This window comes from Numenius arquata, chromosome 11 (genome assembly GCF_964106895.1).
Source record: "Numenius arquata chromosome 11, bNumArq3.hap1.1, whole genome shotgun sequence".
In the NCBI taxonomy this organism is placed as follows: domain Eukaryota; kingdom Metazoa; phylum Chordata; class Aves; order Charadriiformes; family Scolopacidae; genus Numenius; species Numenius arquata.
The window spans coordinates 33,806,064-33,822,981 of record NC_133586.1 but is presented as its reverse complement, the minus strand read 5'-3'; the positions used below and the strand labels follow the sequence as shown (position 1 = coordinate 33,822,981).

The following is a 16,918-nucleotide window of genomic DNA, read 5'->3' as shown; positions in this document are numbered from 1 at the left end:
CGCCCCTTCCCCTGGCTGTAGGGAGCAGGGTGGGTGAACAACTCCTGCCCATAGTGAAATGAGGCAGGAGGGGTCGGGGGGGGGGGGGGGGGCAGCACCCCTGGGCAGCAGTGGCCAGGCGGGCAGGCTGGGTGGATCTATGCCGGGTTAGTGAGGGTGGTTAGCTCAGAGCCATGAGCTTTTCTGGCCAGGCTGGAGGGGCACCTCATGTCCCCGGGATGAGGTTCCTGATGGTGCTCATCCTCCTCTCAGCAGCGGTTCCCTGTGCCGGTTGTCACTGCTCCTGTCCCCCCTGGGACCCAGAGTCACACCATCCCATTTCACTTCAGAAGAGGGTGAAAACCCTCTCCTCAAAGCATCACCTCTCCCACTAACAAAAGGAGGAGCCTGTGCCTACAGTGGGGAGACATGGAACTGGACCAACACAGCCTGTAAAAGCACGTCATATAATCTATAAGAATGGTTTGGGCTGGAAGGGACCTTAAAGATCATGGAGTTCCAACCCCCCTGCCGTGGGCAGGGACACCTCCCACCAGACCAGGTTGCTCAAAGCCCCATCCAGCCTGGCCTTTAACACCTCCAGGGAGGGAGCATCCATGACTTTCCTGGGCAACTGGGGCCAGTGTCTCACCACCCTCACAGTAGAGAACTTCTTCCTAATATCTACCCTCTTTCAGTTTAAAACTGTTACTACTTGTCCTATCACAACACTCCCTGATAAAGAGTCCCTCCCCATTGTTATGGTTTGAGAAACCCACAACAATTTATTGTCATTTAGACAATTATTCTATCACCAATGACCCCTCCCCACTCAGGAAGGGGAATTGGGGAAAAACAAGGAAAGACGAGTTGAGATATAAATAGATTCAATAGGACAAGACTAAATACGTAACACTAATAATACTAAAGAACCAGTATTGATCCCAATACCAATATAAAATACACAAGGATTATATCAGCCCATTCTACCAGCAGGAAGCTGTGCACTCCCAGCAGGGGACAGCAAATGTGGGACACTGTAAGGGCTGCGGCTTCGGGAGGAAGGGAAGGGCTCAGGGGTCCAGCACCGGGGTGAGAAGTTCTCTGGATCGCAGCCATCAAGGGAGAGAGAAACTACACAGCAAACTTTCTAATTTATATTGATTGTGACGCTCATGGTATGAAATAATCCTGTTGGCCAGCCTGGGTCAAGTGCCTGGGTCTCGTTCCTCCTCATAGCTGCACCTGGCAAGGCTCGCAAACGTGGAGACCTTGATACCCCCATCTCATAGCTGGCTATAAAGTAAATAGCTTCACAACTTCAGACACCAGAGTCTTCTAAAAGTGCAGTTTGCCCAAGCATTAGAAGAGAAATTAGCCCTGTGTCAATCAACCCAGGACCCCATCTTTCCTGTAGGCTCCCCCCACCCCCCCAGGAAGTTAAAAGCCACGCTCTGCCAAAGTTTTGGGGGTTTTTAATGTTGATCTCACCATGAGGTCCACCTCAGGTCAGCCTCTCTCAGTCTATTGATGAAGAGGTGAAAACTCTTGCCTTATCACCCCCCTTAAGCTGCAGAGCCTAGGGCAGTATATCAAGCCCAGGCGTCCCGGTGCCCCCATGGCTGGGCCACCGGCCCAGACCCCCTTCTGAGGCCCTTCACAGTGCCACCATGGCCGGGTTATCGGCCCACACCCCTCGCTGAGACCCTTCCCGGTGCCACCATGGCCGGGCTACCAGCCCACACCTCTAGCTGAGGCCCTCCCCGGTGCCACCATGGCCGGGCTACCAGCCCACACCTCTAGCTGAGGCCCTCCCCGGTGCCATCATGGCCCGGCAACCGGCCCACACCCCCAAGCTGAGGCCCTTCCCGCTGCCACCACGGCCGGGTTATCTGCCCACACCCCTCGCTGAGACCCTTCCCGCCCAGCCCCGCTGCCCGCCGGTCCTCGTAGTCCGCCCAGGAGCTCCTGGGAGCTGTAGTTGGCGGGCGGTGCCTGGTTCCCTTCCCACCTTCCCTCCCTCAGTCGCTCCGGCGGGGCCATGGCCGCCCGCTCCCTGAGGCGCTTCGGGACCGTCCTCGGCGCGCCGCGGCGCGGCAGGTAGGTGAGGCGGTGTCGCCCCTCTCCTTCAGCCGTTAACGGTCGCCAACGGCCGCGGCCGTGGCCCTTCCTCGCCTGTGGCGGGCTCGGGGGGAGACGTGGCATCGCCCCGGGCCCGACGCGGCGCCTCGGACCCGCCGCCGCCATACGCGGCGGCGGGTCCGAGGCGCCGCGTCGGGCCCGGGCCCGGGGCGATGTCTGCCGGTGTGGGGCCCCGCTGGAAGGTCGCCATCCCTTCACCCCACCCCCCCACCCCCCTTTACCCCTCATGAGGGACACCCCGCCGGCCTTTAGCTCCTCAAGAAGGGCCTGGGATAAAAAACAAAAACTAACGAAACCAAACAGGCCCTCCGTAAGCGAGCTCTTCCCTAGGAAAACCGGCGCCCTGAGGAAAAATTAATTTCATTTTTTATCGGGAAAAGCCTTTTCTGCGGTCGGTGAGTCCCGTTGTGAGGTTGTTCCCTCCGTATCCACGGGCGATTTCGGTGTCTCGCCCACCCGAACCATTTATTCCCCAACTCTATGTTTTAAAGTGCTCCTTAAGTTTTATTTTTGGTCACGATGCAGCCCCTGGGGCTTTCAGCCGTGTTTTGGGTGGTCAGAGGAAGTGGGTCCGTTTAATTGCGTTGATATTTAGACAGAAAAACAGTGTCTGGTCATATTTTTGGCCATTGTGGAGTGTGGCTTATAAAAGTGAAACCCATAACGAGTGTTTTGGTTATTCAAGTGAAGTGTAGGCAGGTGAAAAGAAAAAAAAAAAAAGTCAAAATGCATGCTAGTTTATCCTAGAGTTTTGCCTCTGGAAAATCATCACCCAAAAAAGCATTTAAATGCAATAAAATAATTCCGCAGCACATAATGGGAACATCAGTGTTTGGGACTAAATGTAAAGATGCCTGTCTGAAAGTCATGCTTTTATAGGTGTGAAAATTGCTTTGCCCCTCTCAAAGTGCACACCAAGTTTGGAATAGGTGACTTTGTTCGACGGGAGCTGAGCAGCCTTCCTTCGTGGAGCATCGCCAGGACCCTCCATCGCTGTGAAACCCCTCTTTGTACAACCACTCTCTATGGCCATGCCTGCATTGCAGCTGAGAGGAGCCAAGGCTCACTACAGCAGAGCCTGTGGGTGGTGGGGCCGAGGCATCCATGCTGTAGGCATCTCAGGGGCTTCTTACCCTGGACTCGCTGCAGGCTGGGAGCCTACTGCCCAGTTTACAGCCATCCATCCCACCTTAAGGTGCGCTGCCCAAACTTGTTCTCCAGTTTCATGGAAGAGGAATCCACATAATATTAATCTCTGGTATCACTTCCTGATGAGACAGAGGCCAGTAATTGGGGGTAATTAGGAGATTTCCTTCTAAAGCAGGCGCATCAGAGCTAAAACGCTAATGCAGATGTTGCTGTGTGTCCCAGCACTTGCGTGCTTTGTCATGCTGATTTGGGGGGAGAAAGAGGGGGAAGTGTTTAAGGAGAAATAGGATAGGACCCTTGAGTTCAGAGGGAACTTGACAGAGTCGGGTTTGGATGGTCAGGTATCATGCCTGTACTGGGGAAAGGGAGGTGATACAGTTGTTCTGAGCAGAGAGATCTGTTCTCGTAAACTAAATTCTAATCTTTAAGGACAGTTGGCTTAAACCATACGGATACCATCAACTTCTCTGCTACATCTATTTATTTGGCTTTCTGTGACATCAGTTTGTAAATCTTTTTGTATGACCAGCTTAGCTGTGTAATCCCCTCACATGTTCTGGGACTTCCACGTGTCTGTCACTTCAGGATGTGTCAACTTTCTCCAGTGGGATTTCTGCCTATTTTTGGGGCAGCTGTGATTATGACTGTGTTTAGAAGATGGAGCACAGTGCAGTGGACAGGCTATAAATAGCGCTTGCCCTTTTTAGTGGAGTATTTCTTTGATCCTGGAGGAAGGAGTAAATTGAGCGGCATTTTCAATTCTGCGTAATACTCCTCCTTCCCTTTGGAGTCAGTCTGTGGTTTTTCTTTCTTGCCTACAACTTTTAAGGCAGGCTTGTCCCAGCAGCGCATGATACCCGGGGCATTTGGCTGCACGGGGGAGTGTTCTGTGGCTTGGTTTCACAAGCTGGAGAAAGGAGTCCATGCAGGCAGCTCTCTGCTTCACGTAGGCAGGTCCCCGTAGCTCATTCGTGCCCCTCTCCTCCTACACACCGAAACACACCCATCCCTGCAGTGTAAATCACTCGCAGGGGGAAATGACTCGCTACCCTTTGCTTCTTGGATGCATTAACTCATTTGTTTAGGAGTCTATAACCTGTGAGGTGCCTCACAAGGCTGCTTTCTCAGCTGCATTTCAGGTTCCTTGGTTCATGTGTGGCATGGCTAATTTCCATCCCTGCAGCTCTTTAAATGAAATGTGAGATGATAAAGGACAAAGCTTGTAGTTGCTCCTTACCACGGACACACCTTCTATTTACAAAGTGAGCTTTGCAGTTGTTTAAAGCTTCACGGATTGATTTTGAAGGCTTGGTGATCCTTACCTCTAGTTTGGTCTACTTTCTGCACCTTTGAAAAAGTGCTATGTTAATCAGTCAACAACGCGAATGTTGTTCTTAAAAAACATTGAAGATGGGGTCTTGTGCCCCAAAACAGGTCTCTCTGCAGCCAAGGTTAAAATGTGGGGTTTTCTTCTGTGTTGGCATTCCTGGAGCCGAGAACTGCAGTGGGGGGGCAGTTCTTTGAAAGGAGCCTGGTCACAGCCCCTCGCCTGGTTTTTTAAAGATTAGTGAGAGTAATGTCCTATTCTAGAACAAATGTACGTAGCAGAAGCACTTTCAGACTTGTATTTGGCATGTAATGAGTTGAAAAGGAGCAATTTGACATAGAGATCATGTTTTAAGTACCCACTTAATAAAAAAATTGCATATGCAAATGTCTTCAGGTGGGAAAAGGAAGTTTGTTATTAGTGTTGTGGGATGTTTAGCATGCTTGTGTTAAAGATAAAATGAGGGAACATCTGGGCTGCTAGGCAGGGAGTGGTAGGAGATGCTTGGTGGTCTTTGGGCAGATCTGAATTTCTTAAACTGTGCTTTGGCCATAGGGCTGAGCCAGCCTAAGCCCTGGCTGCCACCCAAAGGGGGACACTTCTTCCCTTCCCCATAGTCTCCCTCCCACATCTCACCAGGCTTCACGTGTTTGTCCTCTCTTTTGTACAGGCACTTGTGCTCATCTGATCTGTCAGCAAACCTATTCAGGGGCACAGACAGAAAAGTCTTTTTGTTGTAGGGTTTGTTTTCAGCTGGTTTAACTCCCTGAACCTTCATTCTGCACAGCTCCAGTAATGGAAAAAGTGGAGAAAACCTCTCCCTTCCAGGTGCCGCTGTAGGCCCAGTTTAGCTGGATTGCTGAGCAGCACTTACGTCTCATGACCGGTTTGATAGACCGAGAAACAAAAGCTGTGCACTTCTGTGACATTGTACCCAAGCGATAGAGCCTCACTGAAAAGTAAGAAAGCTTAATGATGCGGGCCTGGTAACGTGAACTCAGCTATATTGGTTCTGGGGCCTAAATTAGCGTCTCTGTGCAGTGTTGAATTGTGCTGTATAAACACAGAAGGTAGAGTTGGTGCCAGCGCAGTGATTTCTGTGCATTTCTGCTGCATTTCACTCAGTAGATGTGCACTTAGTATGTGGAAAACCCCTCTATTAGAGGGGATGTTGAAAGCCCTGCTTACAGGAAGAGCCCAGGTGTTCCCAGAAAAGGAGACACCCTTCCTTGTTAAGCGTATACCAAAGTGTTTCCTGAATGAAGCTGGTTTGGAAATAAATTGAACTTTCTTCTGCAGGCTCTGTTCCTGGTGTAAGGCATGAGAGGGAGGTGGGCTGAGGCTTTGGCCTTGTGCTGCAGGAATAGGTCCTGTCTAGGTGGGTTTGTAAAAGCAGGTGATGTAGCGTGTTTCACTCTTGGGAGTGACAGCATTGTTACTGCAGGTGAAAGGCTTTCTGGACAAGACCAGAATTAAGTGAAAAATATTTTCTTTATTTTTCAAAGTGTCTAGCATGCTGGTTTTGATCATCTTTTGACCAAACTGTTTTCAGCCAGACTTCTGTTGTCTAGTTTTTGGGAAACCTGTGAGATTGTTATAGTATAGAATAAGCTGCTAAGCACCTAGGTGGTGTTCATAGAGCTCTCTCCAATTATCTGACTCTTTAGTTGTTTCATCATTTCACTTGCAAGTTGTGGAGTCAGCCTCCTGGGTGAGCTCTACCTGCTGGACCAACACAAACCACTGACAGGTGTGCTTTTTAGTTGAAAAGTGTACTAAGGATGAAAAAGTCATTGGAAATAAGGTAGGCTTCAGGACTTGAGGCTTGGGCTTGTTTTTGCCTTTGGAACTCGGTCATTGCTGGTAGAGATAAAAGCAGTTGAAGTGTTTAGAATGGTTGGAGAATTTTAGGGACAATTTTCATTTGGCGTGTTCAGTCCCTTTTCCAAACACAGCTAATGGAGCTGTGAAGGTCCTGGCAGGAGAGTAGTTGGGCTGCAAACACCTTGGTCGTGTCTGTGACAGTTCTGTTTGGTTTCTTAACTGTTCTTTGTACAGTGGATATCAAAGCAGCAATTGCTACTTTGTGAGAACTGATTGGCAAAAGGTTCAAACTCTCCTCCTTTTCACTCAGTAGGAGGAAAATTGAATACACCAAGTAGTGTGTCTGTTTGCACCCAGGAGAACAAACGGGTCAGAGCATCGGAGAATTGGATCCTCCGTTAGCCAGAAGTTTGAGATGTGTCTGTCTTTCCTTGCTTGTTGAACTACTACACAGAAATCCACAGGTGTGATCACTGTACCGTCTCAGGTACCAGGCTGGGCTCTGCCTGCCTATCTTATTAAGTGCCAAAGATCTTACTAAATTTTGCTCAGAACATTTGGGTTTTTTAAAATAACTGTAAAAACAGCTTTATGTCACTTGCCACCTTTTCAAGACTACCTTGCAAAAATGTTTCTGAAGTTTTTCATCCAGTATTGACCACCTGTACTGGGAGGTCAGCAAAAATGCATCCCACAGCTTGTTTTCCTATGAAAATGTGACTTTTTTTCAAGGTATGTCAAAGAAGTGGTATACAGCCTCTGTAGTGTCACATGAGTCTAGAATAAAAGAATTTGTCAAAACACCCATATCTCTGTGTTTCTGTCCATATTGTCTGAAAAGAACTAAAATTTTATCTAGAATCCTCTGTAGCTTTTTTAAGAGAGCCTGCTTTTAGTAATGACACTTAAACTAGAGTTCTTTTTGACCCTGTGTTACTTAACTTTTCTTCTTTGTCACTAGTTTATATTTCAGGGGGTCCCCATGTGTTTTCAGCACTGCAGCTCAGCAGAGAAGTACAGGAGACGAGTGCGGCCCAGAAGATCCCCGTGATGAGCCCAAGCATCCCCTTTCTGATTGTGCCTTAGAGCACAAAGCCATCAAATTGGAAGAACAAGTCCGGGATTTAACTGTGAGTATATGAGTATACTGCTGGTGGCATCATGATGGCTTTCATTTGGTCCCCTTGACTTAGTCTGTTTTTCACCTCTATCATTTTCCGTAAGCCCTATAACACGCACACAATGCTGCTGTGCTGTGACAGCCTTCAAACCAGCTGTGCTCCAAGTTTGAGAGGGTGCACTGTGAAAGTACAGTCTGCCTTCCCCAGAAACACCAGCTGTCAGTAATACCCAAGACACTGATAGTATGATCCTGGCAGGCAAAACTGCACGTTGGAGATGGGCTGGTCAGTTCTTCCAGAGCACTGTCCGGAGGGAATGGCAGTAGCGTCGTCCTGGTTAGTATCACATATTGTGTCTCACCGGATCCACATTGTCCGAGAAGGAAAGCCCTCTTTAGTGACACTGGTGTGTTGGGAAGGGTAGGGATCATGTTATAGGGACTTTGAAGAAGAGATGTGACTAAGGAGAAGATTAAGTACCACAGCACCGGGTGGGCAATTCCGGAGATAATCACCCTGAGAGTACTACTGCACCAAGCGATAAATCAGCTGGTTGCAGATCTGTGACTGAGACCACCAGTTGGCCTGCTGGAGGAAGGAGTGTCTCAGGAGCCCCAGCGAGTCATGCAAAAAGCAGCAGCCTGACAATGTGGCGTTCAATTAAGCTGTGCCCTGAGTGTTTCTGGCCTTCACCTGGGTCTTCTGAGGAAGTTGCAGTTGGGCTGGTTGATCAGTAGGAGAGGGACTTGGCTTTACATGTAATGAAAATGCAGGAGCCCGGCACAACCTTCTAACGTGAAACAGGCTCTTTTTAAATAATTTCTAAGGGATTGCCAGCTTGTCAGGAAATGGGTTTTACCTTTTTGTTTGATGTCTCCCCTTGCTATTGTGGTTACAGGAGCGATACCGGAAAGCTTTGGCGGATTCTGAGAATGTCCGGAGGAGAACGCAGAAGTTTGTGGAAGATGCCAAGCTCTTTGGTAAGCAGAGTGAGGCAGAGCTGTGTTTACTGCGGAGGCCTGCCTGCCTGAGCATAAAATGCTGATGGACAGCTTTTCTCTCCCCCTGTCCTGCCCTCATTCACTGTAATGTCTGGCATGATGTTTGGCCCGGACTGTTGGTGTCTGGGTTTACTCACTATTTTTCCTGTATGTCCAGCTGTGTCCTATCAGGTTTATCTCAGTGGCTGTTTTGTGATTTTCTTTTTTATTTTTTTTTTTTTTTAATAAAACAGGCCCAGTGCAATTGAGTGTAGTTCTGCTGACTTGGTTGAAATTACAGGTTCTTCTGTATCCTGAGAACTGGCTCTGGCGGGGTGTATTTTATACTCCTAGCTGTGTCATCAGGCTGTGATCTCCCTTACTATATTAACAGCCTCTTCACTTCTGCTGTAGTTTTCAGGAGGTAGATTCTGCCTGGGACAACGGTTGTCAGTTCCTATATCAGATGTTCTTTAAAACTTCTATAATTATTTTAGCATCAATGAAGTTGATTTGTAGCTTTGGCAACGGAGGCAGGTGAAGGGGGAAGAAACTGCTATTTAATTAGTGCTGGCAGAGTGCAACGTCTCTGAAAATGAGAAACTGTTATTCTCCATAATGCGTAAATCTCAGGAGGTTTTTTGTTAGTTTATTCCAGTAGCTTTGAAATTAGAGCTGCTATATTTTTCTTACCAGTCTATCCATTGTGCTATAAAATGGCTGTTGAGTTTTGGGATAATCAGCACCATTGGTTTTGGGGTGGTGGTGGTTTGGTTTTTTTTTTTCCTAGGTCTTTGAATTTTAGATGCATTATGCTTCAGGTTTGAAGAAAAAATAAGGTTCTTTGTTTGAAGTTGCTCATAGAGTGAGGCACAGGGGTCTGTAGAGCATTAAAACAGGCTCTGGTGCAAGAGGAAATGGTTGCTGATCAGCCTGCTTCTGTCTGCTCCTTTGTTGCTTCTCCTTCGTGCTTCTTTGTTCTGTGCACGTTTAAACATGTGTGTACAGGTATAGACAGCGCTAAAGCATTGTTTCTCTGTTTTTGTAATGTGTCTTTCCAGTGAGTTAGTTACAGCATCTGTATAGCTGAGGGAGCATGATATTTCTGAAATTTCTGCACAGTGTAATGCACCACTTCTGGAAATGTATATGATCTAAACCCATTTTTCTAATAAAAAAAGACTGCATAACTTTTTCATGATTGACCCAAGGGCCATTTTGTCCAGTCCTTTCACAGTAGTTCTAACTTAAGAATAAAATTGTGGATGTACTTTTCAATGGTCATGTATTATTTTTACTTCCCCCCCATTGGGTTTGTTCCCCGTGTGCACAGGCCTTTGTGCGAGTTGCTTGGCAAAACATTTATGTCTGTGGGACTGTATGAGAGGGTATGGAACAGTGTCCTAATTGGCACATCTTTGTTGCAAGAACTTTTTGGAGTGAAATACTAATGCTCTGTTTTGTCAGGTATACTACATATATATATATGTTGATGTGTATAGATATACCTTTTCTGCATATACCTCGATTTGGGGAGTCTTTAGATTACTACCCATGTAATGATAAAGCTTTTGCTACAGGGTACAAGAAGACACTGTCTGCTCTCGCTAAAGTAATGGTTCAAATCAATTAGCAGCTTTAAATGTGCTTTCAAACTGCTGTGACTTTGTGCCCATCATTGGTACTGTAGTTCTGTAAACTGCCCTTCATTTACTTCTTGCTTCTCTGTGCCTGCAGGGATCCAGAGTTTCTGCCGGGACCTTGTGGAGGTAGCAGATATCTTGGAGAAGACTGCTGAGAGTGCCGCAGAAGAAGCGGAGCCTAGTAATCCAAATACAACCCTGAAGAAAATCTATGAAGGCCTCTCTCTCATAGAGGCCAAATTGCAAAGTGTATTTGCCAAACATGGCCTTCAGAAGATGAACCCTGTTGGTGGCAAATATGATCCATATGACCATGAAATAGTCTGCCATGTACCAGCCGAGGGAATGCAGCCAGGCACGATAGCGCTGGTGACGCAGGATGGCTATAAACTCCATGGTCGCACTATCAGACACGCACTCGTCGGCGTGGCAGTAGAGTCACAGGAATGACATGGGCTTACCCATTGGCATCTGGGACCTTACTGAGCTGAGGACCTCTTAGCACTCAGTCACAAGTGCAGCTGCATGTCTTTACTCTTATTTATTAAGCTAGGTTTGTATTGTATGTTGGCTTCTTTATAATGTGTGCAGTCATTTTGCCATTAATTCTAAGGTACTTGTATATTTAACGTTCCTTTTTGGAGTACGTGGAGTAGTACTAGCAGTCCTGCTATTTGTCAGAAACGTGGCACTGTAGCGCCTTTCTCCGTTGCTCATTTCTCCATTAAGACTTGTATGGGGAAGCGGGGAGATTCGGGAGAGAAAGGGAAATTCTCTGAGAGCTAAGGGATCTTGTCTCTCGGTTCCATCTCTGAGACAGACTCCTGCAGTGGCCTTCAGGAAAGTAACTTCTCTGCCTCAGTTTTCGTATCTGTGTTAAGGGAATATAATAATAATTACTGACCTACCTCACAGGAATGTGATGAGGCTTTTTCTTTGCAAAGCACTCAGAAGAAGACAAGCCCAAAGGGCTGAGTATTATTATCAGGCTGGTTTTGGTGTCTTCCCTTGTCCCCGGGCCCCTCAGGTGGGGATGAAGATGATCACTTGAAATGACATTTAGGGGCAGCTTTTTCTAATGTCACTTCAGGAAAACAGTCCTGAATTAATGAGATCTCTCTCATTCTACAGGTGAATAGGGATGAGGTTTTAAAGAGAATTACGTTGCTAGGTCAGACTTTAACGCGTTAATATTTGTTCTCCAGCTAAAACTTCAGCTCGCCTCCTTGTTCCTAAAGGTGAAACAGGGAGTAGTGGTTCTTGATGGAGCCAGAAAACTGTTCTCAAATCTCTCTTTCCCCAACCAAAAAGTATATTTTAGAGGAGAGTAATCTTTCTTCCCTGATGGGTATTTGTGGAGCTTTCAAGTGTGATAAACTATATGCTCTTCGTTGCAGCTGCTGGCAAAATGGAGATGTGCCCTTAAGCAGGAAATCTGGACTGTTTTATTTTCTCAGCTCTCCAATAATGGTACTTGGATAACACGAACTTCCAGTTCACATTCAGATTCTACTTTTGTGTGATCATAGTAAATATCAAACCTTTTGGGTTTTGACACAAGGAGAAAAATCTTTTCTACTAAAAGTCTCAAGTGCCCTTGAACTAATTTTAGCAGCGGTGACGAGAAAGCAAGAGAAGCAGAAGGCTGAGGGAAGTGAAAGCTGACCTCAAGCCGTCCTCTTAGTTGGAGGCATGTTGTTGTCTCAGCATGGCATATGTATTTCCCAGTGGTCCTTTTGCCTGGGAGTCCATTTATCTCAGCTGAAAGGATGCAGTCACCGAGTAAGATCAGAATTTAACCCTTTACAGAGCAGCAGGCAGTATAATGACAGAAGAGTTACATAAACCAGCCTATAGCCTGCAGGATGCAAAACAAAGGCAGGAGTGGTTGTTTTCAGGTTGTTTCTTACAGATTCACTAATTTCTGCCTTTTTACTTACTGGTATTGGATCTTTGGCCTGACAATTATTTGAGATCCACTTCCAAAAACTCTTAACTTATGGTGGATGCCATCACTGGTTTGGAAGAAAGCTTGTTCTCCCATTCCTTTGCAGCCTTCAGTTGCTTTTGTGGTGGACTTTGAGATTACCGCAGCCTTCAGTTAGCAGCTATCAACAGGCTTTCATCTGGGGAGGCTGTGTCCAGCTAGTTGCTTCTCATGCCAGAAATTTAAGGCAGATGCACATTTCTAATATGCTTCTTACAGGCTGCTTTAGTGACAGCTGTATGGGGGTGATACTTTCTGAAGTGTGGTCTCTGCCTCTGCGTAGTTAGGTTTTCAGGCAGGTGCTTCAGATTTCAACCCTGAAACAGTGCTTCATGGCTTTGGACAAACCTCTTGTTCGGTGCTCTTGTTTTATCTTGTTGTTGGCAATTTCAGAGATACACAGGACTTCTGTTCATTGTTTTGCCACTCCGCATGGTGGTTGGGTCACCAGGTTACGCTGGTACTAAGGCAAAGAACAGGTAAAATACAAAGCGTGGCGATGCAAGTCTTGCTTTCTGCTTCAAGACTGTCTGCAGCCTGTTCTGGGGAAAGGGTGTCTTCAGCTGGAAGGAGTGGTTGGGTTCTCTGCTGCCTCCAGCCCCTGCTCTATCAGCTGAGTCTTTTTGCAATATGAGGGGAGAGCTGGTTATGGAAACTAACTTTGAATGTGAAACTTTACTTATAAGGAACTAAACAAAAGCAAAGGCATTTTACACAGCAGGTAGTTTTCTGTCATAGAAGGGCTGCGGTTTACCTGAGCTGGTTTTAAAAGTAGTGTGAGACCAGAAGTGGTGAGATCCACATCCTCTTTAAACTGACCCACGGAGCCATTGGACTGTGAAGGCGCGCTACAGCTACTTCATCTGCTTTCGGACTGTTTGCCAGGCCTGCCTGTCTCCACAGCTAGTATTCACCCATTTTTGCCTTAAAGAAATACCCGGAAATGCACTCCAGACCTTCTGTCTGTAATAAGAGGTTATTGGTTCAGCTTGTGTATCTGGGATCCGCTTTCACTGAGGCACTGTTGTGTGGCCAGAGCAGGAATCTGAGGGATCCAGTTCCTGTGCCGTCTTTCTTGCCCTCCCACAGGCCCTGTTTAATTTTGGGCAGGCTGTTTTCCCAGTTTATGCCCCATTTTTTTTCAGTCTGTGAAACTTCTACAGGATCTTATTGGGCTTTTACAATGATTACGGTAAGATGCACCCATTGCTTAGAGACTCTTTTACTGAAGTTACCAAAGAGATAAATACTGTAGCTGTTGTTTGTCCTAGTTTCTGCTTCCTTTGAATGGTGAAGTGAAAATGAAATAACCAAACCTGGATTCCATCGCAGAATCCAGATTTCCCAGGCAAAATTAGATTCTCTTGCCTTTCAAGCACACTTAATGATCTCTTTTATCGTGGATGAGATTGCATAAGGGTGGATTGAATTTTCTCCTTTGTAGGTTCTTGCTCCCTTGTCCGCCCTGTTTGTGTAAAGCTTGCACACTCAGCACGGTGGGGCAGAGTCCCCGCTGGTGCGGTTCTGTTGCACTCTGCAGAGTTACACCAGAGAGGAGCTTTTTCTCTCCGGTCACTTTATTCAATGACTATTTAATAGAACACAGGAGCCCGTTAGCAGGGACGGAATAGCAGAGGAGAGGAAGTGTCACGTACCTCTCGGTCATTTCCACTCTGTTCGCCCAGCCGTGAACTGAAGAGCTCGAGCCGGGCAGGCAGACAACTAGATCAGACTAGATCAGATGTGCGTGTGACGGTGATGTGGGGACCTGCGTTCCTGCTAGGGGTGGGGGGAGCGGGCAGCCCCACCATATGTGGGTGTTTGCCTTAGTCTGTGACCTTGCTGTACCCCGACAGCAGGACGGATTTGAGTTGAGCTCCTGGAGGAGTCTCCAGCGGCACTGTTTCATGAGCGTGGCAGCATCTGAACTCTGACCAGGAGCAGTGCAGAATGTGAATGTCGCTTTGTGAACCTTAAATTCTCAGTGCTTCATCAGCAGAGCTTCTGTTGAAAGAGACAGCTGTGATAAATCAATAGCTATTACCAGTCCTTTAATTTTTAAACAAATGTATTTAAGTTTTATATTGTGAATATTGTAGTATTTTTTTATTTTAAAACTTGAGATGTTTTGATATTACTTGCAAATTCAAATGAACAAAGTGTCGCTAATCTCCAAAAATCTAAGTTTGTTTAGTTGGTGGGAAACCTGTATATACTGTATTTTTTTGTGTTTCTGTGCTCTTCCTTTACCCAAAGGTTCTGGCTAAATGAAAGACAAAGACTGAAGTGTGGGAGTGGTGCAAGTAATTGACAACGACATTTGAGTTAATGTTGGAAAGGGCTGATTTCCTTTAGATGTCCAGATACTGCCCATTTGCTAATAAAAAAAAAAAAAAATAAGAATTGCAGTTGCTTTTTTACCTTTTTTCCCTGCCCCAAACTGCAGCTCACTCCGGCTGCCCATTTAGTGGAGTGGTCTTGCAGATTGAAAGGTTTCTGGCTATTCCTGATCTGGTTGTCCACAACAGGGCTATAGTCCATGGCAGTGGAGAACTTTGTTGAAGATGCTATTAACAATCTTTTAAGTGGACTCCCAAGAAACGCACCCATGCACGTGTGTCATCTCCCCTCGCGCAGGTGAGTTGTGGGGTGGTTCTGCACTGATAAACTGCCCGGGGGTGTCGCTCTCGTACTTCTGTGCTGGCTTTTCTGTCTGTTCCTGGTAAGTCCACCATGGACTGTCATGTAGAGAAATGCTGTCTGCCAGCCTCTGGTGGTGGTCTGTTCTGCAGAGCTCTGCTCACAGTTGACGGACTCGGTATCTGGTTTTATTTTTGCCGTTCTCTTCTCTCGCAGCTCCGCTTTGCTGTGTTTTTCCCCCTTTGTGTGTGGTGTGTGGCAGCAGGCGTACCGTATGGCAGCTCGGTTCAGACAGCTTAATATACACTGTGTATCGACGTGGTATCTGCAAGCGGGTTATGATTCCAGGGATTTGTTGGAGAGAAGAAGAGGCTTTCTCTGTAGGGGTGTGATTGTAACAGATCTCGTTCTCCCTTCAGATGTCCTCCGCAAAAATAGCCAGGCCTCCGTTCCTGGTTTTGCCTTGGTCTCCTAACGCTTGGTGCCACGTTGACGGGCCTTGCCTTGTTCTCCTGAAGCTCCGAATGCCCCTGGGAAAAAAAAAACTTCGCAGAAGACCCTTTACAAATGCCTTTATGGGGCGAGACCGATACTTTTGTGCTAAAGATCTGCCAGCGAAGTCTCCTTGTGATTGCAGAGGTGATGTCCCGTTACAGGGGCTCTTCCTCATCCTGCCTAAAATGTGTGGGCATTGCTCAGCGTTCCCCAACCAGCCTGGACCCGGCCGTGCTGCCGCCGTGTTCCTCATTTCTGGCTCTGCCGGTTTTTCTCTGCAGCAACAGTGGGAGTTGGGAGTTTTCTAACCCACAGCCACCTCCCTCTGCAGAGAAGCACCGGAGCTCGTGAGGGAGGGAAATGGCATTTTTCTCATGGGAGGGTCCTGCAGAGCGCCCGCAAGCAGGGCATGGGCTGCCGTGGGAGGGGGGCGATGGGATGGGTACCGACCCGCGCTCCCGGGAGCCTTCCTGCCTCTGCAGCCAGATTTCCCGTCACCCACAGCCATGCTGAAATCAGGCCGGTTAAGTAAGAGCTTGTTAAAACCTGAGGCGTGCTGCAAAGATATTTGTGTGCCGGGTTTTAAGCTGTTTTAGGAACCTCGCCTCCCCGTCCCGGTGGGTTGATACTGCCCCTTGTAAGGACTCGAGTGGGCTGAGCAATGGCAGTTTTTGTCTGTGCCGCCCCCAAAAATGTTCACGGCTGAGTTTCTGGGTTGTGTGTGCAGCTCCTGGCTGGGGGAAAGGAGGGGGTCTGTGCTTGTGTTGTGTTTCTCCTGAGACAAAGTTCTGAGGATGGATTTCCCAAACTAAATTTTGTCACTTGGTACGAAGCCAGCCCTGGGTCTGTCATTACCTGTCCTACCTGTTCTAGAGTTTTCACTGGTTTTTCACTATCCTTTGTAATCCCAGCAGCAGCAGGCTCCCAGATGGGATCCCTGTGGCACAGCCTGTTTGCTCTCGGGCACCTTGTGTTGCCGAGGGCAGAAAGTAGAAGCAAAAGCTTGAAATGCCCGTGCCTGATGCACGACCCCACCGCAGGATCCAGCCCGCTCCCCTCGGCCGGGCACTGAGCACCGTGCGCTGGCACCCCATGTGCAGACTGAGCACACGGAAAACGTGCTCCGGCAGCAGCTTGGCCCGAGTGCTCCCGTGACGGAGAGAGGTGGTGCCAAGAAGGGAGCTCCTGGCTTTGGGCCCTTGGTTCGCCATGGGGTTGTTGGCGAGTGGGATGCTGCTGAGCGCCCCGGTGGGTGCGCAGCCGGCGTGTGAGGAAGGGGAGGGCACCGAGGATCCCTACCGAGGCTGTGCCTGGGTGGGGGCCGTTCCTGTTGATGGGTACGGCTTGGGGATGTTGGGGGGTCTCCCCTGACTCTGTGCCCTTCCCCGAGGATGAGCTCCGGGAGATAACTTATCACAAGGCCTCAGCTGCTGCCTCCCCTGCCGCAGCCGGGGACCCGTGCGAGGCTCCGCGGGGCCAAACCCGCTCCCTTCCCCGTGCTGGCCCCGCTCCTCGCCGCCGCCAAACGCGCTGACCCGGGGCTCCCCTGGCCGGGGCAGGCCCGTCTCCGGGAGCCGGGGCGGGGCGGCGTGGGGGGGGTGGGGGCCGAGCCTGCGGTAAGGGGCGGGCCG

General features: G+C 48.3%; 1 protein-coding gene across 1 annotated transcript; it reads left to right on the top strand.

Moving 5' to 3' along the window:
* The first annotated feature begins 2,008 nt into the window (after positions 1 to 2,008).
* On the top strand, positions 2,009 to 14,531 carry GRPEL2 (GrpE like 2, mitochondrial). The gene is made up of 4 exons (XM_074156053.1): positions 2,009 to 2,079; positions 7,383 to 7,551; positions 8,441 to 8,522; positions 10,260 to 14,531. Exons 1-4 carry the CDS (start codon positions 2,021 to 2,023, stop codon positions 10,613 to 10,615), a joined length of 666 nt encoding a protein of 221 aa, XP_074012154.1. The 5' UTR covers positions 2,009 to 2,020; the 3' UTR covers positions 10,616 to 14,531.
* Positions 14,532 to 16,918: the final 2,387 nt, after the last annotated feature.

Excerpts from the sequence above, each read along its gene's own strand:
- GRPEL2 (XM_074156053.1), top strand. The coding sequence starts at position 2,021 with ATGGCCGCCCGCTCCCTGAGGCGCTTCGGGACCGTCCTCGGCGCGCCG. Across the intron at positions 7,552-8,440 it reads AACAAGTCCGGGATTTAACT|GAGCGATACCGGAAAGCTTT; the intron begins GTGAGTATATGA and ends TTGTGGTTACAG. Across the intron at positions 8,523-10,259 it reads GGAAGATGCCAAGCTCTTTG|GGATCCAGAGTTTCTGCCGG; the intron begins GTAAGCAGAGTG and ends CTGTGCCTGCAG.